Here is a 21,881-nt window from a genome sequence, read left to right on the forward strand (position 1 = left end):
AAAAGATGTTATTGTAATATTATCGTTATTGTAATATTATCCTAGAGAAAAGATGTTATTGTAATATTATCCAAAGAAATAATGAGTAGAGAAAAGATGTTATTGTAATATTATCCTAGAGAAAAGATGTTATTGTAATATTATCCTAGAGAAAAGATGTTATTGTAATATTATGAGTAGAGAAAAGATGTTATTGTAATATTATCCAAAGAAATATAGACCTTTGGATATGACATTAGCCATGTGTTTTAATCTGCTTGAACCGAGGTCACTGTAGGTGCTCCTTTACTATAGGTGACTCCTTTTTCTTTTGCCAAAGCAAAGACCTTTACCTTTTGCCAGAGCAAAGACGACCAGTAAGTGGAGGTCACTTTTGCTCACTTTGTAGCAGTGATCCAATGCTGCCATAGCATAGCAGGTTACAGAATCGGTATATAAGCACCGTCCGAGTACATGCGAGTTGCCAAATCAAATTGGATTCACTTGAAAAGAAAAATATTGACACCCACTGTTCGCTGATATCAGGCTTATCCATCGCAATCAACACCAGCAGAACCTTGGTAAAATTTAGCTTTCATAAAATGGGTTGATTTCGTTTACCATGTTATCTACCTTTATCTTTCTACCCAGATTGATCAATTTTTTCATCTCTGTAAACCATATGTTTACAACTTCTTATTCTTTCTGATCTCGAAAACTCTGTTCCTTATGATAGTATTTGTTTTTGTTTTTCAAGAATTGGGAAACTGAAATTTTGTTATTAGTCTGACAAAATAGAGTTACAGTAGAAATCAATCGAAGAAACTTGATTTCTTTTTTTTTTTTGGATAAGAAGAAACTTGATTTCTAATGAAGCTCTGGTTTGCCTATTATTCTATTAATTTTTATGTATTACGTATGGCTTCTATTAGATTATCTATTGTTCTCAATTTTGAACTGATATATCAGTTTTTATCTTCTACAGATTCTGTTTGCTCTGCAATTTCACATCTAGGTGGTTAATTACAACAACTTCAAGGTATGCTTTTGATCTGTCACAATTTCAAATTTTTCACTACTGATCTATAGCATCTACTTTGTACTCTTAATCTCAATAATTCAATTATCTTCCAGTAAAACTAATTGTCTTCCAATGTTTTTATTTTTATTTTTTTCTTCAGATTGATGTAATCTTTAGGCACTTAGTTTCTATGGATGTATAGTTTAGTTCATAGATTCTTTTGAGTTCTTCAAATTTATACTTTCTCAATTTTTTCAAGCAAAGTTTTAGATTATAAACGTTGACCATTATGAAAACTTGGTGACAGTTCAATTTAGTAGAATCAGTAAGAATACAGGGGCAACATCATAGATGGTTTTTTTTCTATAGTGAAACTGACCTCACATAAAAAAGGTGGTAAAAAATGACAAGTGAATTGAATTATTAAAAACTAACCTCACACTTGGTGATTTGTAACCCAATCTAATCTGTAATTTCTTTTTCTGCTTTTGATGTAAATTCGGGTCATGCTTCTTATTGAATTGGTCTAATCTGTGGGATTTGGTTAATTACAGTGAGTGCCCACAAACATAGAGTTATTAGCACATGCATCATCATTCACAGCAAAAGAACAACATCAGGAGAAGAAAAACAACTGAAGCTAAACCATCCTTCTGTACATTTCTAATATATATGCTGTACTAATCAATTTTGTAAAAATTGGAGCTGCACTGACTACAATTTTTATGAAACTGTAGTCAGCTAATCAACTGAAGCATTTTGTACCCTGGAGTAACTATTTTTTGTGTACACACTCCAGCACTACTTTTTGGAAACTAGCTTCAGTTGTTTTGGAAACCAGCTCTATCTTCAAGAACCTGCATCAACTACTTTCTAAACACTTCTGCTAAGTTCTACTCAGTTACCCTGTTAAAAGTTGTATTCCTGATCTTCTCTGTGAGTTTGAATGAATTACCTTTCTAGCATTCAATCATTTTGAAGGACAACCTTTTTCTTTGTTTACTTCTGATCTGGTATGCCTGAATGAATACTTTTTAGCATTTTCCATGAACTTGCATATATGATTGCTTCTAAACATATATACGAAGCTCTCCATTCAATTTGGTTTTCTATTATTACTTATTTGATTCTCTGTATTTCATGACTAACAATAGTAAATCCCGCAGCAAAGCGCGGGCAAATCTTGCTAGTGAATTAATTAATTTTGGAGACCGACTCATGCATGCAGCAGTATATAGCCATATCGACCATGCATTGCCCTCTGTAAAAGCAAAGCAGTAGCAAAACAGAAGTGAGTGAACGTGCATTTATTTTTATTACAGTATGGGAGGTGCCAAAGGAGGTGGTGGAGGAGGTGCCAAGGGTGGCGGTAGCGGAGGAGGTGCCAAGGGTGGCGGTAGCGGAGGAGGTGCTAAAAGTGGCAGTGGAGGAGGTGGTGCCATAGGCAGTGGCGGAGGAGGTACCAAAAGTGGCGGAGGAGGTGCCAAAAGTGGCGGTGGAGCAGGAGGTTCCAAAGGCGGTGGCAGCGGAGGTGCCAAAATTGGCGGTGGCGGAGGAATAACTGGAGGGCAAGTGTCCTCGGGTGCCAGTTCTGGTGGAGCCATGAAGGCCCCTGGAAGAGATGCTACAATATCCAGGGACGTCTTTGAGAGTAACCCTAAGGGCTATTTTCAAGACCTCCACGGTGACAGCAAGTAGTAGGGACATGACGTACCATGTGTAACATAGATGTATATGAATAAAAACCGGTGTAGTACTGGTACGTAGAACTCTGGCTTGCTTTTGTTAATATGGCGGCGGTCGTATATGTATATGTGTGTAACCATGTATATATAAAAAAGAGTACGTCTGGACTGGTACGTACTCTTGCTTTGCTTCTTTTGGCCTCCTCTGTCTTAGAGAAGTCTTACATACATGAAATTCTTTGTAAGAACTACTGATCATGAATAAGTTTCCATATTGTGATTACGTCAACACTAGGGCTCTCTAAAAGGAGGTAATTGACAATTGGGTTCAGTTGGGGATTTGGGGGCAGCAAAGCGTACAGAGGTTTAGAAAACCCATTTAGCAAGACAACAATGGACTCAATTCAAGTGGCCCTAGGGTTGCAGTGGGGGAAACTTCTATAATACATATCTATATCTCATACACACATTTGTAAATGTAATAACAAATTTGTTGTCAAAGTGGTAATGTTGAGTCCTATTTTGTGTAATCTTAGTTGTAATAATGGTAATTACACCACCTATCACCTTGTTACAAGTTTTTGAACAAATTTGTTATCAATATTGTAATTTTTTTTTAATTATATGTAAATAGTGTAGATGAATATGGTAACTTTGTTCTTAATGTTGTAATTTTGATTCAAATAATTGTAATTTTTGTTCAAATAGATGTAAAATGAGTGTACGATAAACATTACATTACATTACCATATTACCATAGCTTGTCTCACTTTGGGCGTAGCTGGACTCCTTTCGGGTTCAACTTCTTCAGGAGGACAGAGGAAAACCATGAAGGCGCCCGGAAGAGACCAGAGGATTTACATGGATGACTTTGAGTGTGACACTGCTTAATTCCTACTTTAAAGACTTGAGGAAGGATATGTGGGCATGTGGATCAACCCCACATTAAGTGGTAGTAGTTAATTCGTGCTTCTTCTGTGTTGATGTAATCCTAATCTAGCTTTTTGCATTATCCCGGGCCTATCATGTTCGTGCACACTACTAGAATAACTCAATCACACGACAGCCATCAGACGACACATGAGTTTTTGCTGTCGTCTGAGTTAGTCAGACGACAGATTTTTTAAACCTGTCGTCTCACTTCTACTCATCCAACACATGATCCTTTGGTAAATTTGAGAGATTTCAGACAACACTAATAAGGATATATGTTGTCTGAAAAACGAGAAATTTTTTTTTTTTTAATTTACATTTATTTTTTTCCCACTCAAAACAATCAAAAGATTCAAAACCTAGCAGACTTGTGAAAAACCCGTGTTCCCTCCCTTAGCTAAATTTTAGGTAACTCTCCCTCCCAAATCGCTCTCAGCCTCTCTCTCACTCACTGTAGCCCTCACCCTCAGTCCCTCTCACCCTCTCAGCCTCGCTCTCAATCTCAGTCGATACACTCTCAGTGGGCTGTCTCTGTCGATCTAGACTGACTTTAGTCTTCAACCTCCATCTCTCTCTCTCTTCCGTAAGTTCTTCTTGGTTTTTCTTACTTCAATATAAGATTCATGTTCTTCAATTTTTCAGATCGAAAAAAAAAATTGGGTTTTGATTGAGTTTTGTGATATTGGTGTGCAGCTATTGCAGTAATTTCAATTCTATAATTGACATTCTCAATTCTATCGCCCGCGCCTCTCTCTCCACCGCGGGTTCTCTCTCCTTCAGTCTCTCTCAATCGCGACTCTCTTCTTTCTCTCCCCCCCCTCCCCCCCTTCCCTCCCTCCTTCCCTCCTTGTTCTTATTCTCTATCTCTTTCTTCTCAATCAGATTCAGTTTTTCGTTTTCCTTTCATTGGGTTTTGATTGAGTTTTTGAGTTCTGATATGATTGATTTTCGGATATTGCTGTTTCTTATTTATTGGGTTTCTGAGATCGATTGATACTTTGAATTTCGAAATTGGATGGTTGCTACTTTGAATTTTGAAATTGGATGGTTGTTGCAATTGTTCATGTTTCTAAGTCTGAAATTCTTCTTGTTTCTTAATAGTTAATAGTACTGACATTTGTTAATTTTTTTTTTTTTTTGTGCGGGATTAGGACTAGAAATTGTCACAGTTCACCGATTTCACCCTCATCGAACTGAGCATCAAGTGTGAGGTGTGAGTCTCGTTACTTAAAAACGAACAAGATTTAGTTTAGAAAAAAAGCTCTGTAGTTTTATGGACCTTGATATTACTATGATGTTATCACCTAACAATGAGCCTAGTATTTTTGTGTTACTTATTCTTGTTGGTCATAATGCAGCTATGAACTTCCTGATTTGCACCCTCTTCTAGATCAGCTAAGTAATATCTACAGCTAAATATCATTGTTTATGGAAGTCTCTACTCGAGTAAGTATGGCTCCTTCTGAGTTTAGGCTTATGATGTTCAAATGCTTACATAAAATAGCTTTTTGGTGTTCATTTAGCGATTAGCTACTTGATAAAATTTGTTTGGTGTTACAGAGAAGCTTATGAAAGTGCTCTGAAAGAAAAACATGATGCTTTTCAGATAGAAGGGTTTTTGGATGAAGCTAGTACTACCCATATGGAACAGTTAGAGGCTTTTGGAAGATTGTTTGAGAAAGCTGCAGAAGCTGACACATCAAGTTGGTGACTTATGTTGGTAACTTTTCCATCGAATTGCTTCACTGGCATATAGTAAACCCTTTTGGTATGCTGACCCTCCTGTATTTGAATCGTTTTGTGTTTTTTCTTCTTTTGTTAAATGTTTTGTGGCTTTGATTCCGATCCTGGACTTTGAGGTATGAATTGTGAAGACAATTTTAATGGTTTGATGGCTGAAATATAGAATTGTGATTCGATTCGAATGCTTCCATCCCATGATCAGTTTATATATGTGACATTTGATTAGGCCATGCTTTGCTCCTCACACTCTGTTAATGTGAGAAAGTGTATATTGTAAAGTTTAGGTCTTTAGGGTTTTTTATTCGAGTTTGTGATTGGTGGTTTTTGTAGGTATTTTTGCTTCTTTGGCGGCTTTGATGTTCAATTTCGTGAAGAAAGATGACATTGATCACTCTCTTTACAAAGAGGGCGAGTGGGGGTGAGTAATTTGATCCCCAGCTCAAGATATAGGATTGAGATTTCAGTTTCAATTTTAATTCAGTATTGAAATAATTGAGTTCTTGATTTTGGTTTGTGAATGCCATTGGTGTTGTTACTGTTAGGACTCAGTACACTCCTTATGAACATTTAGATGATTCTATGCTTCAGCAATTGAATGTTAGTGTAAAACTGTAAACTGAACATTCTGTGATTCCTATTTGTGAGATTGAATTAGGTTTATCTATCTGAGGATTGGAGGGTGCATTAAATCTAGGCTTAAGATCATCTGAAAATACAATTTTGTAGCTGGAAAAGAAGAAACTAGATCTACACAAATAAAAATGCAACATTTTTTTTTTCGGTGTAGCTTACTGAAATCATTCAAGTAAAACTTTTGTTTCTTATCTAATGTTCAAATTATGGCATATATTAAAGAGTGCCCCTTATATATTTAAAGTTCAAGACATCTTTTGTTTCTTCATGACCAGCTATAGACTTATAGCCTTATAGGAAAGTGAAAAACTTTAGAACAGAAGGATTGCTGCATTCGTTTGTTTACAACATTTCATTCCTTATTCTTCCTGCTGATATATTAGGCTTCTCCATTTGATTTGGAGTAACATAGGACATTTATATCTGTTTTTGGATATTATTACTTATTCCCTCTCTTTCCCTACCACATTGTATTCAGATTTTAAACAAGTCAGGTTATATCACAGTGGAACTTTACAAGGATGGTTCTCCAGAGGTTGTGATAGATTTCTCGATTTATGGTAGGTATTCAATAGTAAGATGCTTACTGATAGTTATTTCTTTGTTGTACTTATGTATTCTTTGGTTTTGTGCTGAGTTTCTGAACCAGTCAAGTTCTTAAAGTAAGCATCTTACTATTTTGCGGACTAGCATTTCAAACTATTTTCTTTTACTCCTTTTCTGACGACTTAGGTTTCCCTGAAACACTTACCTTCTGTTTTATTTGTTGCAGGTTTTATTCGGAATCTTATCAAGAGGAAGCAAGTAATTGATGCTGTTAGATGCATTTGCATCTTGCAGTTAATTGACAAGTTCTGCTAAAAAAAAAAAAAGAATTTATCTAACCTCTGTAAGATTAAAAGCACAGAACTCACGATATTAACCAAAGAACAAAAAAAAACTAAACTTTCAATCTAGACTATTCTGTTTCTATGACTAACTATTGTTACCAATTCTTGAAATGTTTTGCAGGACTGCATACATGGCTCCGTGCACTCTAAACAAAAAAGGTCAGTTAAATGCTCTTCATCTTTGTTTATACTGTATCCCAACTGCCTCATTATACGTCTTTATAACTTTTCATTAAATGGTCTTATCACTCTAATCTCTAGCATATTGCATATAGAAATCGATCATACTATACATAATCATTAACTATACAAATCAATCACCATCATGCCTCACTTCATTAATTGCAGTCATATCATAGATAGCCCTTCATGCTTAATAAAATTTGTCAAATGTACATTGCAGGGACTGAACCATAATCTGGATCAATTTTTCAGTGAGATTGGTGGAACAACAAGCCACAAAACCTCAAATTTTCAAGCCAACATTTATCAAACACTTCTCATTATTGTGTTCTATTTATAGCTTCATTAAACTATACATACCAAGTTTGATTTGAAGTCATTAATTCCAGTGAGAACTTCGTGTAATGTGTTCTAATCATGCAGCTAAAAAATTGAATGCTGTAATGTGATAGCGGACTACAATGCACAGATTGAAGTCAACTTTAAGCCGAAACTACAGTATGAAAAGGCAACCATCAACTGTGACTGCTGATACAACAGCTCCAAGTGTTCCACATAATGAATCGGTATGGATTGTTGGTTTTGTTATCTATGTTGAATAGATTCATTCCTTATTGTCTTCTGTTATGACCATTTTTCTTCTCACTAATTTTTGCAGACAATGTCCCTTGGGTTAAGCAGTCGCCAGATTACCCTTCTGCTTTCATCTATCTGGGCACAGTCCATCTCCCCTTTAAATACGCCTGAAATCTATCAAGCAATTGCTCATACCTACAGCCTTGTGTTGCTATATGCTCGGACTAAGGTATAACTTCCAGTCTTGTAGGTTTAGTTATACATTAATGACAATATTTGCAGTTATGCTGCTTTATCCATTCTTTCTTTTCAAATTAAGATTTTTCTTTTCATATTATATCCATATTATCTGAAGTCTTTTCTTGGCTTTACTTTTTAAATACAATAAGCTGATGATGTATTACATAGTCTTCATAACTTTCCAAAAACAAGTCGGCATTTGGGAGAAAATTTAGTATTTTTATACAAGTTACAAGGATTTAACGAAGAAATCTCCAAGGGTGCACAATGCATATACACAAGTATACACCGACTCTATTTCCAGTATATATTACCATTGTCAGCTCCTAAAACTATCAAACAGGCTAGGGCAAGTTGGAGCAAGCATGAATGTTAAATTTCATTTAAAGCACTATGCCTTCTGTGGTTTGGCAAAGTCTTGCTTATCATAGATGAGAGAAAAAAATTCACTATTGTCATCTAAACTGGTTTGCTTATCATATATGAGAGAAAAAATTCACTTTTGTGCACTTTTTCTCCAACTTAAACTGGTTTGCTGGAATATTGTCATCTAATATTATTGCTTTTTGAAAATATGCTTATTGAAAATGTGGTTGCTGGATTGCATTGTTCTGGACCACTTTGCATGTTTCGATCAGTTCATATATAGTCATGGATTATTGGATAGTTTTCTGAATACTAAATGCAAACCAATTTGTTTCAGTGGGAGAGAAGAGGGAAGGCAGCATATACGCAGCACCATATTGATGCAATCAGAACAGAGTGGGCAAAATTTGTTGTTAAAACATATATGTAAGTAGTATCGCATCTAGCTAGTTAGTACTTGGGTATAGGGACTTATTTTGGTAACCTTGATATATGATAGACTTGCTATATTAAGGTTGCTTTTGGTTTGGATTGTGGTTGATCCGAATATGAATTTGCACTTTGGTTCCAAAGTTGGATATGGCAATGTATGAAACAGATGACAGTAATCTATGACAATGTGGTATTTTGGATATATGTGTTTTGGACATGGAATTTCATATTTGCAACCAATTAATTGTGCAAAGCCAATTCAGACATCAAATATAGGTCAATTGTCTATTGTCTGAGATTCACTCAGACAACACATTTAACGCAGCAAATAAGTCATGTTGTCTGAACATGCATTCAAACAACAGATATAACAAAACTCATGTTGTTTGAACTCCATTCATACAACAGATATAACAAAACCCATGTTGTCTGAACTTTATTCACACAACAGATATAACAAAACTCATGTTGTCTGAACTTTATTCACACAACAGATATAACAAAATCAATGTCATCTGAGATTCATTTCACTCATCAGATATAACAATAAACTGTTGAATGAGATTTATAAAATGCAACTCAAAACAATAAAATGTGTCGTCTGAGTATTGAGTTAGATGACGTATTCCATTTTGGCACTGTTATGGTTAATGCATCTAGTACAACTGAGAAAAATGAGGCATTGTCGTCTGAGATTCATTTCAGACAACAGAGGTATCCCAACAGTGTCGTCTGAGATTCATTTCAGACAACAGAGGTATCCTAACAGTGTCGTCTGAGATTCATTATGCACAACATAGTTCTCTTAAAAGTGTTGGGGTAATATAATGTTTCTCAACAATCATTAAACGAACTGTTGTCTGAATGTCTAACAGACAATAGTTTATCCAAATCAAAATAGTTTGGTAATTTTCAGACGACAGTTATGAGCTTATATATGTCGTCTGAGTGTAACACAGACAATAGTTTTGAACTGTCGTCTGAACGAAGTCAATCAGACCACAGGCTACTAGACGACAGCACATTTTTCACTCAGACGACAGTTCAGGAACTGTCGTCTGATTAAGTTTGTGGTGTAGTGGCAACTCTAATCTTTATGCATCATCTTTATCCATGTTTCTTGTGACCATAATCTTGGATCGTCTTGTTGTGTTGGATCTGTTCTTGAAAATACAAGGATGAAACTTTTTTCTGGAAAATGGGGATTGCAAGGCACATATCAATCCTTACTGGGTAGAAACCAAAAATAACCAACAGAACACCAGATTTTTGGTTACACAGTGAAAACCTCAACTTTTGAGATTAAAAACACTGCGGGGCTCTTACTCTTGAGAACCCAAAATAAGAATTCACTTATGATGAAGGATATGTTCTTTACAAACTCGAATAGCACTAGCTCAGCTACAATGATTCGACAAAACTAATACGAAGTTTGTCTTCCGTGTTGAACTCCTTCTTCACTTGAACGATCGCCAAATATCACTCTTCTTTCTTCACAGCCTCTTTACTGACCTCAAGAGAATATTTGCATATGCAAGATGATCAAGAACACTTATACATGGACCAAGTGTTTTGACTCTTGTGAAGACTCAATCTTAAGCAAGCAAGCAAGAAGCCCCAAACATTAATTCTTGCGTTCCAGGTCCTCTTTTTGGCCATATGTTTTTCCACCCTCCAAGAATAGCTGCTGTCCCATACAAAAAAAATCCAACAGCTTTTTACCCTAATCCCCCTTCTACAAGGAAAAACAAATCTTTTTGTGTTAAGAGAAATATAAACAATTAAGGACACCAAATCCTAAAATACTTAGGAAATCAATAATACACTTTGGCACACGGAAAAATATCTTTAAATGAATAAAAGATATTAATAAACCCATTAAACTGCAAGGATACTTTCCCGTTTTGTATGAGAATGCCAACACACCAAGTTGATCAAAACTTGTACCTACAATCTCCTCCTTGGGCATTCCTATACAAAACATAAATTAGGACAAACTCTCCCCCTCAACAAGCACAGGAGGAACATCACAACTCTTCATCCATTCATTCCTGAAACATTTCTCACACATTGGTAAAATGCATAAGATAGAATAACGTTATCACAGTTATGCTTAAGATAGAATAATGTTATCACTGTCACACATCTAATTTCTCCCCCTTTTTGAATAGGAATGACAAAGGGAACGTACGTAGCAGAAGCGATGTAGAAGGAGGATCACAAATAGATGGTGCACAGTAGACACTAGCCCAAGTCGAATCAATCAGAGGAAGATAGTCCAAGTATTAATACTCCCCCTAAGTGTGATCATGTGATGAGAGGTGCAAGAATGAAATGCAAACACACAATGAGTGGGTTGTATCCAAATACTGAGAACAGATTTAATTCACATAGCTTTTCCAACAAGAGCAATACCACTTAACCATAAACAAGAGTGCAACAAAATAAGTTCACATGCACGAGTGAATTGATTCCGACAATCACAAGGTAAGATAGAGGGTGATCAAGTATTCTATACCTCTTGTTGTGAAGAGTGAACATATCTCAAGATGGGGTGTGTAATATTTGTGGAAACCTAAAAAGCAAGGCTCACATACGAAACAAATTTAAGCACGTAAACTATATTCCCCCTTATAACACCGTGTGGGCATGATTTTGAATTTTTCTTTTGGCCTTTCACACAAAATAACATTTTTGCTCAAGAAGACTACGACCCATGTAACGAGTATTATGCTAGCAGCTCCCAAGTCAGATGACTTTAGGGTACTAGATGTAACAAGGACATCCCAAAGAGCACATCTACTCGAGTCAATAGTCTCATAATCCACCGGGGTGACCAAACCATTCCCTTTTCATCCCAATCCTCATATCGTTTGTCACGACCGAGGCCTGTTTACTTTGGGAATAGCCTGGTCATGCTCCATAAATCATTCAATTTTTTTTTTTTTTAAAGGAGCAGCAAAAATAAGGAAATATTTCGTACAAGAGTATTGAGAACAGGCCAACCAACAAATATGACTTACCACCACTTAGAGTATGTGTGCATGTGAGGATTCAAGGTGATAGAGAATATGTTGTTCAAGCTCACAATTATAGAGTGATGCAAGACCGAAATCAAAACGTGCTAGGCACCTCATTGCACACAGATTTAAGGAAAAGAGTACAGCCCTTGTCAATCTAAGTTCAAAATAATCTGTCAGACACTCGGGGATACAAACTACCATTTCAATCCTGAATTTCGAGAAACTGAATTTGCAGACATACAACATGAATGCATGCAAAATGGATCAAACGAAGTGAGAGTATTAATACTTATAGCATCCACCAACGGTGCTTTTAAGTGATTCAAATTGAGTTTTGTCTAACGGCCTAGTAAACGAATTACCCAATTTGTGTTCAGTAGGAATGAAAGCAAGCTCAAGCATATTATCAAGATTATCGGTATGAGCAGAAAAATGATTATTTGAACCTTTTTTAATCCAGATTTGCTTCTGCTTCAACTTCTGCTATTTGGGGATTGCAATACGCTTTGCAATCCTGCTAATCAACTTCAGATGCTCTTTCAGCTCAGTTTGCAGGAATGCAGTTGGGCTAATTTTTTATGCTTTTCTATGATTTTGAGTGACCCTGCGAAGTATATTACACCTAGGACGTATGTGTTCCAATTTTCCGCAATAATGACAAGTGGGAATAAAGCTTTTAGAGTTATGACCTGGGCTGACGCACAGACTTGTGACTGGCAGAACATACCTGAGCACCTTTTTGATGGGTTTGAAGGGCTAAATTTGCCTCTGATCTTTTGGGCAACTTGGGACCAGAATCATTGTTATTTGAAGCTTGTGACTGATCCAATGAACTTTCACATTCCACACCTTTAACAAAGGTTAAAGGCTTGCAAGACTCACCTTCATAACCTAACCCTTCTTTGTTGCAATGAGTTTTACCAAATCCAATCATCTTAGAGACCTTTTCAGACCCTATAGAAAACTTGTTGAAGCTTTCCTTGACTTTCAATAACTCATCCTCCAATTTCTCATTTTCAAGGGTTAGTGAAACATTTAGAGTGGACTGAGCCTTGACTTCAACCTGCAAAATTTTAATTTTGTTTATAAGCTTATTATGCTCCTTGTCCCAATTTTTCGATTTGACCTCACCCTGCAAAACTTTAATCTTATCAACAAGGTCAGTACGTTCTTCTTCCCATTCTTTTAAAGAAGTATCAAATTTTTGCTCAATTTTCATCTTTTCCACTCTTAAAGATTCAATTTCTTCTTCAAGTTTGTTATTTTTTCGAAGAACAATTTTTGAAGCATTATACAATTGCTTACACTTTTCATTTGTTTCTTCATCAAGAGTATCATCTTCCAAGTCAGAACCATCAGAAAAATCAATATTAAGAGAGGAAGTAAGAGCAAGATTTACCTCTTCATTCTCAGATTGAGAGCCTTCATCACTGTCACTCCATGTGGATTTTAAAGCCTTGTTACCACGTGAATGAAATATTGTTGCCACAATCGGCAGCAAGATGTCCAATTCCACCACACTCAAAGCATTTAAGTTTGTTAGGAAATTTTTTCGATGAGTTTCCAGAAGAGTTTTTGTTTTTTAAATTTTTTTTGAACTCTTTAGTCAACAAAGCTAAATCCACAGAATCATCAACAATATAATCTTTCTTTTTAACAGAAGAGAAAGCAACACTTTTTACCTTTTTCTCAGGCTTGATCCTCATCTCAAAGGTTTTGAGATTACCTATCAGTTCGTCAAGAGAATAAGTGTCTAGGTCTTGAGTCTCCTCTATAGCTGTCTATTTGGATTGAAACTTTGATGAAAGAGACCTAAGAATTTTCTTGACAATCTGATGTTCTTCAAAAGGATCACCAAGACTGTGGCACTGACTTGTCACGTTCATAAGATGAGCATGAAAGTCATCTATTGATTCATCCTCCCCCATTTGCATGTTCTCAAATTCCAAGACAAGTCTCTGAAGTTTCTGACCTCTAACCTTTTTATTTCCTTCATAAGTGACCTGAAGAAGATCCCATGCTTGTTTATCCGTGTCACAATGGCTGATTCTCACCCTTTCCTTCTTGGATAAAGCTGTGTATAAGGAATTCCGTGCCTTGAAATCACAACCTCTATTCCGAACCTCCTCTTCTATCCATTCCTTCCTAGGCTTAAGAACTCTTGCAGATGTCCCTTCTACTTTCTTTGAGTCTTCAGCCTTGGTTGGGTGCTCCCATCTAGTCTCAACTATATTCCACAGATTTTCATCCTAAGAGTAGAGGAATGCCCTCATCATGATCTTCCATTGTGAGTAATCTTCACCATCAAACAAAGGGGGGCAGTTTATTGAAATGGAGGCTCTGTTATATTCACGTTCCATCATGTCCTTGGATCTACTAAAAACATTTAGAACCTGCTCTGATACCAAGTGAAAATACAAGGATGAAACGTTTTTCTGGAAAATGGGGATTGCAAGGCACGTATCAATCCTTACTGGGCAGAAACCAAAAATAACCAACAGAACACCAGATTTTTGGTTACGCAATGAAAACCTCAACTTTTGAGATTAAAAACACTGCGGAGCTCTTACTCTTGAGAACCCAAAATAAGAATTCACTTATGATGAAGGATATGTTCTTTACAAGCTCGAATAGCACTAGCTCGGCTACAAGGATTCGACAAAACTACACTACAAAAAAGAATTCAATTAGCTTCACCAGTTAGCGTCGGCATTAGAATGCCGTCGCCATTGATCAAAAATTTGCTACGGCAAAAGTGGCGTCGCAAAGAGAAAAATGATTTGCCACGGCATAGCGTCGCCGTCGCATAAATGTGCCTTAAATTGCTACGGCATATTCTTTCCGTCGCTAAATTTCTCTACTTTTAACTACGGTAAAACGTGCCGTCGCAAAATGAAATTTTATACTTTTTTTTTTTTTTTTTTTGACTTTTGGGTGGATATAGGCGGGATCTTGGTGCCAAAATTAAACATGTCGGGAAAGCTTTTTAGGTTTTTAGGGTCATAAACATCGTTCTCGTTCCCGCTTCCTCCATCTGCTATTTCCCGCTCACTCCATCCAATCCGGACAACGAAGTCAACCATAGCAATCTGCGAAGTCGACCATAGCAATCTGCGAAGTCGACATCTGCTAGTTCAGCTCCACCTCCTTCCTATTTTTATTCCTCTTTCTGCACATTCAATCCGTCGCTCAGACCCTAAACTCTAATACCCAGAAATCAATCAGATTTGTCCGTCTCTCGCTTTGTGGACTGCATCTTGTCGATCTCCACTCTCAAAACAGGTCAGAAGCTCAAAGCTCACTTCTTTTCATGTTTTGGGAGCTAATCAAAACCAAGATTCGATTTGGCTTGGGTTTACTCCAGGGAATTGGTCTTTTATTTCAACAAATCAAATGGTTGAGGAGTCAATAACTCTAAAATCAGATAGCCCTCCCCCAATTTTCGACTTCTCTCTCTCTCCCTGATCTAATTTCGTTCTATCAAACCAGATAGAACGTTGAGGAGTCAATAACTCTAAAATCAGAACTTTAGAAGATGCGGACTTTCAGGTACTGTTATCTCCCTAATTTTCAATGGGTGGGTACTCAGATTTATGGGTTTATGGTTGGGGATTACATTGTTTATTTTCATTTCATGGATACTCTCGGTTTGAAGAGTAATTGCTTCTTTGAATCCTCTTGTGGCTGGAGGATAGATATGGGTCTCGAACTAACCCGTCACGTACAAGCCAAATGTATAGAATTTCTATCGAGCTAGCTTCACCCAATACATTCCTTTATCAACACCAAGTTCTCTTTTTTTTTTTTTGAACAATCCAGGTTATCGAATTTTGAGATCTTTGTTGAGGTGGATTTGTTGATTAGTGGAATTAATCTGTTGTGGTTTGATTTTTTTTTTTTTGGATTTTATATGAAGTTTAGGTTTGATAGCGAGCTGAGCTGAAGTTCTATGTAAATGAGTTTGAAATTTGTTCAATTTTGGGAAATTAGTGATTTTGATCCGGTCTAGATTTTGCTTTGGTGTGCTTACTGTTCAATTTGTATGCGTACTTCAATAGAAATTCATATTCACGTTTCAGATTCATGTTCTAGTTCTACCTGTGGCTTTTATAAAATATGAGTATAGTGGTGATATTGATAATATTCATGTGTGCTCTAATGGAAAGCTATTCTTGTTTGCTCTAAATTCTGAATTCTGCTTGTTTGTGTATTCGATTTATCTAAGACTGTCAAGATGCTTTAATTTCCTTATTGTTTAAAAATTGTCTTTTTATTTTCAGTTCATTAGTTCATTGAAGGACAATTTAAATGCAGAGGTGGCACTTGGAACTGTCACCGATGTCAAGGAAGCTTGTGCATGGCTTGGATATACAGACCTTTTTATAAGGATGAGGCTCAACCCTTTGGCATACAGTATCGCATGGGAGGAGGCACTGTGTGTTGATTACACTTAACCTATATAGTTGACCAGTTGACCATCGTTGAATGTTGATGGCTTTTCTCCGGACTACATTATGCTTAGTTCACTTGAATTTATGTGCTTATACAGGAAAAATTTCTTTTGCATTTTGCAGGTTATGGCAGATCCTTCCTTGAGTTTAAAGCAGAGATCTCTGTAGCAGATGCTGCGCGTGCCCTTGACAAAGCAAAAATGATGCGGTTTGACGAGAAAAGTGGCAATTTTTATTGTATAGAGCTTGGTCGCATAGCAAGCCACTTTTATATTCAATACTCTAGTGTTGAAACCTCACATGAATGAGACTGAGGTAATTGTTTTCTTTAATAAACTTGTATTGGATTTGTGTGTGTTCAACATTACCATCACCCAATTGTTTTCAACAAAAGTATCTTTCCAAGTAAATAATATATCCCCTAGAGATGTTGTTTGTTGTGGACTGATCATGCGCCTGTTAAAAGAATGAGCTGGAAACTCGTAGTGTTTGTTAGTTGAGGGAACCCACTAGAGCCTTTAAAAGCGTGTCTTCATAGGAAAAATGTATGGGTGATCCATCCATGACTGGTAATATTACTGTCTTGTTATGTTTGATATCATTGTACTCTTCTTGCTGGTCCTCCATTTAATAAGCCTACTGTCTCGTAAGCTTCATGGCAGCCATCTTTCTTAAATGATTGTAAACCAACACAACCTTCACATACATGAGATGACTGTAACAATTTTCAGCCTGCTGTTAATGTCTTGGAAGCAGAGCTGGTACATTCCTCATCTCTTTTGATTTTTTTTTTTTTTGGGTTAGTTCTTTATTTCCATCATTGAGATGTGAAGTCAGAGGTTGATTTTCTCATGCAGATATAATGCTACAGGTCAGCAGGAGAGGAAACAAAGATGGAATTGCTGCTGATCCAAATATTGACACTAAAATGAAGGTAACCATAAAATTGAATAGTATTGCCTTTGATAAATTTATATTTCTGTCAAACATATAGAGTTATAGACATTAACATATATAATGCTGGTAGACTATCTCAGTTGAAGGACAAAAGAAAAACCTCCAGACTGACTACATTTTGAAGTAAATTTCTGTACTAAATATTGGTTTTCATATAGATATTTAAGCCCTGAGAACTAATTGGATTAAAACAATTAGCTGTCATGATTTCTCTCTACTTTTGATCTTTCAATATGTTGCATAAGGTAATCAAATCACTTTGTGTAAATATGAATAGAACTTTGTGATTCATAGAAACATCTCCTTCACTTCAATCACAGTGAGGGTGGGGGTTATAATCATTTTTCTGGAAGGTGTGTTCCCTATTATACATGTGTTGAATTTTGTAAATGTCATTGCTAGACCTTCCGCAGTCTGAACTCTTCTTCTTTTTAATCAACCTCATTCATAATGAACAACATAGTTCATCTTATGAACAACATAGTATCAACCTCATTCATTGATACTGAACTCCAACAACTCGAGAAAAGAGCATATGCTGCATCTCTAGAGTGGATTTCTCAACATGGTCTACTTTTAAGTTTTAAGTGGCTTGATTCAGAAGATTGCTGATATTGTTGTTGATAGAATGGGTGGTCCAGTTGGAGATGCGGATGAGATTTTAAGAAGGTGGAAAATAAGGAGGCATGAGTTGCGGAGTTCAATGAACACTATCATTCTTCCCCTCGGAAAAATTGATGTTGGACATTCACGCCACCGGGCCCTTCTCTTTAAGGTTGTGGCAGTTTTTAAAACTCACCTTAATTGTCAATCTGAATCATTGGAAAATTATGTGCACCATTCAACTTATCTAGCATGTTGTTACTTTTTTTCCTTTCAAAAATCCGACTATAGTCCCATTGTTTTTTCCTTTTGAAAAATTGATCATTACCTTATGCTTAAATCTAATGAAGGTTTTCTAGGCCTTTGAAGGAATTTTTGCCGTAGTTAATTCTTTTTTGCCTCTGGTTTTAGGTACTAGCTGATAAGATAAATCTTCCATGTATGCTGGTCAAAGGTAGCTACTACACGGGTACTGATGATGGAGCTGTAAACTTGATTAAAATTGATAGTAGAATTGGAAGGTAATGTCCTCTAACTCTTGATCTCTCTTTATGCATAATTTTCTGGTGAAACTAATTCATTAAGTTTTCTGTTTTACATGTATTCTCTGCATTAATGTTCATTTGATGCCCGTCTAGTTTTAAGCTGTTAGGATTTGAATTTACGATCATGTTTAAATGAGGATAATAGAATCAAAGGTACATGCAATTTGTTTTTGCCTTGCTACTACAATTCCATTCATATTTCCATCAGATTAAGGTGGTTGATCGATGCATGCTTTAAAATTTTCTGAAACTGTTATTGATCTGAGTGAATGTGTTTGCCATACCATGCAGTGAATATATTATTGATCTGATGGGTGCGTCTGGAACACTAATTCCTGCTAAGGTACCTACTAGTCACCTCCCAAATTCTTTTTTTGCCATAAGGAGCTTTCAAGATCCCACAGAAATGTCTACGGAGATGCCCAAAGATTTGTGTTTACTACAAGCTGAACGAAAACAAAAAGTCTAGAATTATGAGATTGATGAGCAGTTCATTTCATATCTAATTGTCTTTAGTGATAAACTCGTACTGCATCATATCTAATGATCTTCCTTGTTAGTTCAATTTTGTTAGTTTGGAATGAAGAAAGTGATGGAATTGGACTGGTTTGAAAGACTTGCTTGCTATATTCATCTGACTAGCTATGTGATTGTGTCATGCAGATGTGGTTCATGATGTGTCTCAGCATATGGAAGAGGTGAGCCATAATATTTTTATAGGAACTGAGTTACCAGAAACAACTTGCATGGGCCTCTTAGCCATTAACTTTTTTGTTTATTTCTGCTTGATGTGACGTTGTTAGTTTTGTTTATTTCTGCTTGATGTGACGTTGTTCATTTAATGTAGATATTTATTGTTAGTATAGTTGGTTTATATTTTCATACTTAGCTATTTGTGTTACTGTTTTTCCAGCTGACATAGATATTGATAAGGGAAAAAATGGACATGATTATATCGTTATTATTTTTATCTTCGACAAATTTGTTTATATACATGTTTGTGTATATATATGCATGATTATGTAAATATTGAATGTGTATAAAACGATCTGTGTAGATATTGAGATTGCTAGCTCAGATAGGTTGAAGACTTAGGCTGCAGTTTTGGTTGTTGATTTGAGTTTATGAACAAACTGTGTTAGCTTTAGCTTTTTGATATGGCTGAGAGGATAAAAGTATGAGTCTAATATCATTTCAATTTCGCTTATTGTATGACAGTAGATAAAACTCTTGATGGAAGTTAATTTTTTTTTTTCCCAGTTTTGAAGAAAGAAAGGGAAGCTGTGTTTGTGTGCTTCAATGATTTTGTATTATTTGTTATGTGTTTCGTTTCATAATTACAAATGCATGTTATGTGAGTATGGAGTAAGCCAAAATCATCATGTTCTGTAACAAATATAATGAGGATAACATTCATGTAGCAGTTCTTAAACATTCCCAGATTATGAATTCAAACTACGTGTAGTGACAATATCTGATTTGTGCATGTTTCATTTTTCATGTGAATCCGGTTTGATATTTGTATACTTGTGTATTATGTGATAGGTTCAAGATGCAACCAGTGGCCATGAATTTAGAAGGGAGTCCATAGGAGAAGGAGTTCATCCACATTCAACTAGTGATCAAGAAATTGAGCATGCTCCAGTACTCACCAAGCCCCTCTAGTAAATGATAAATAGTATTGTGGTCAAGGATGCTTTTGAACAATATTACGTTTGGCAACTTTTCCTTCCAGTTATCTAGTATGGTAGGACATTATAATTATGAAAGACTGTAGTTTGGTTAATTTCAGTTTGTACTTGGTAGTGGAATATAACTTGGCACTTATCTTTTGATTATATAATTTCAGTTGTGAGATAGCTATGATTGAAAGAATTATTTTGGTGCTTTATATTGTTTTACGATATCTTTTGATTAAGTGTGTAAAATGGCAGAAAAAATTTTGGTTTGAAAAAATTGAGTGGTCAATTGGTTGAGACGGTTATTAGCTATTGCTAAAGCTTCATATGAAAAATACTTGGGGTGGCGACGACATCATTGCCGTCGCAATTTTAGAGGGAAAATCAATTTCCCGCTTATTTCTAATCAAATTTGGAGGGAAAATTTCTGGAAAAATAAAAAAATATGAAAAAAAAGTTTATTGCAGACAACGGCATCTGCCGTAGCAAATAGGTTACTTGCCACGGCGTTTTCAGTCGCTACATGCCGTCGCCTAATAAGCGACCAAATCATTGCTACTCTTGTTGCCGTCGCTAAATCCGGTTACGACGGCGTTTTGCCGTAGCCACGAGCAATGGCGACGCCACCAACGACAACGGTGTAATTGCCGTCGCCTAGCCGTCGCCATTGGTCTTTTGCGACGGCAAACAGACTTTCCGCGACGGCACAAAGCCGTGGCAAAATGAATTCTTTTTTGTAGTGCTAATACGAAGTTTGTCTTCCGTCTTGAACTCCTTCTTCACTTGAACGATCGCCAAATATTGCTCTTCTTTCTTCACAAGCTCTCTACTGACCTTAAGAGAATATTTGCATATGAAAGATGATCAAGAACACTTATACATGGACCAAGTGTTTTGACTCTTATGAAGACTCAATCTTAAGCAAGCAAGCAAGAAGCCCCAAATATTCTTGCGTTCCAGGTCCTCTTTTTGGCCGTTTGTTTTTCCACCCTCCAAGAATAGCTGCCGTCCCAAAGAAAAACAATCCAACAGCTTTTTACCCTAATCCCCCTTCTACAAGGAAAAACAAATCTTTTTGTGTTAAGAGAAATATAAACAATTAAGGACACCAAATCCTAAAATATTTAGGAAATCAATAATACACTTTATTGGCACACAGAAAAATATCATTAAATGAATAAAATATATTAAACCCATTAAACTGCAAAGATACGTATTTTCCCGTTTTGTATGGGAATGCCAACACACCAAGTTGATCAAAACTTGTACCTACAATTCTTGTCTATGTTTTTTGTGTCTTTCAATTTAACTTTCTCAATCTTATCTATGGATGTAAAAATGAAAATGCTTCATAAATTAAGCAGACTATCGAAAAATATCCAATTTAGTTAGGTGATAACGTACACATCAGTTATGCCATTCCTGATGCTATTTACTTGAATTGACTGAAGTAACCATGTAAAAGAATGAAAACTGGTCTTGAAAGAGAGAACAAACTCCATCATGTTGATGTACCTGCTTCCATGCCAACGTAGTTGGGAGCATGTTCAAATCCATCGAAATCGCTGAATTAGACCTCGATCACTACATAAAGCTGTATAAGGGATTTGGTTCCTGATTAAAATTGTGACATGCTGAATTGGATTGCAAGTTCCTGAAAGTACGCACGGCTTGAGATTACAAGCCTACAAGGATACAAAAGAGTAAAATCTTCAATTAATGTATTAACTATAGCGAAATGCACTTCTCTTAGTCATTAAGATAATGGCGAAGAGTTCAGCCCAATTTGCTCGATTGGCTATAAATTCTTATTTTGGACCTGAATGGCTAGATCCTCTCCTGAGTTAGATTTTTACCTAAACTAAGGTTTCAATTGGATTAAAATGAGTCTATTGTAAGATCTTATGGTCTATGATAAATTTGGTTTTCATTTTCCTTCTAA

General features: G+C 36.1%; 3 protein-coding genes across 34 annotated transcripts; all 3 read left to right on the forward strand.

Moving 5' to 3' along the window:
• The first annotated feature begins 302 nt into the window (after window positions 1–302).
• LOC133709967 (glycine-rich cell wall structural protein 1) lies at window positions 303–2,974 on the forward strand. The gene is made up of 3 exons (XM_062135928.1): window positions 303–560; window positions 965–1,018; window positions 2,167–2,974. The coding sequence occupies exon 3, from the start codon at window positions 2,324–2,326 to the stop codon at window positions 2,696–2,698; it is 375 nt and encodes a 124-aa protein (XP_061991912.1). The 5' UTR covers window positions 303–560; window positions 965–1,018; window positions 2,167–2,323; the 3' UTR covers window positions 2,699–2,974.
• A 1,022-nt stretch (window positions 2,975–3,996) lies between these two features.
• LOC133707951 (uncharacterized) lies at window positions 3,997–8,883 on the forward strand. 15 transcript variants are annotated; one of them, XR_009845446.1, is made up of 11 exons: window positions 3,997–4,201; window positions 4,770–4,829; window positions 4,977–5,064; window positions 5,179–5,386; window positions 5,692–5,779; window positions 6,473–6,554; window positions 6,767–6,883; window positions 7,006–7,043; window positions 7,288–7,633; window positions 7,726–7,872; window positions 8,587–8,883. XR_009845446.1 is itself a non-coding variant. In XM_062133411.1 (4 exons), exons 2-4 carry the CDS (start codon window positions 7,529–7,531, stop codon window positions 8,677–8,679), a joined length of 345 nt encoding a protein of 114 aa, XP_061989395.1. In that variant the 5' UTR covers window positions 6,561–7,043; window positions 7,288–7,528; the 3' UTR covers window positions 8,680–8,883. The 15 variants fall into 15 exon arrangements, 1 of the variants encoding a protein (XP_061989395.1); XR_009845449.1 differs by having other exon boundaries at window positions 4,977–5,068; window positions 6,767–7,043; XR_009845450.1 differs by having other exon boundaries at window positions 4,977–5,068; window positions 5,225–5,386; window positions 6,767–7,043.
• Window positions 8,884–14,658: 5,775 nt separating this feature from the next.
• LOC133712184 (serine/threonine-protein kinase EDR1-like) lies at window positions 14,659–20,135 on the forward strand. 18 transcript variants are annotated; one of them, XM_062138272.1, is made up of 9 exons: window positions 14,659–15,253; window positions 15,985–16,724; window positions 16,807–16,916; window positions 17,013–17,089; window positions 17,740–17,887; window positions 18,127–18,236; window positions 18,552–18,603; window positions 18,924–18,958; window positions 19,806–20,135. In XM_062138272.1, the coding sequence occupies exons 5-9, from the start codon at window positions 17,741–17,743 to the stop codon at window positions 19,849–19,851; spliced, it is 390 nt and encodes a 129-aa protein (XP_061994256.1). In that variant the 5' UTR covers window positions 14,659–15,253; window positions 15,985–16,724; window positions 16,807–16,916; window positions 17,013–17,089; window position 17,740; the 3' UTR covers window positions 19,852–20,135. The 18 variants fall into 18 exon arrangements, with proteins under 18 accessions (XP_061994256.1, XP_061994263.1, XP_061994258.1 ...); XM_062138279.1 differs by having other exon boundaries at window positions 17,027–17,089; XM_062138274.1 differs by having other exon boundaries at window positions 16,818–16,916.
• Window positions 20,136–21,881: the final 1,746 nt, after the last annotated feature.

The sequence above is a fragment of the Rosa rugosa genome, chromosome 5, assembly GCF_958449725.1.
Source record: "Rosa rugosa chromosome 5, drRosRugo1.1, whole genome shotgun sequence".
In the NCBI taxonomy this organism is placed as follows: Eukaryota; Viridiplantae; Streptophyta; class Magnoliopsida; order Rosales; family Rosaceae; genus Rosa; species Rosa rugosa.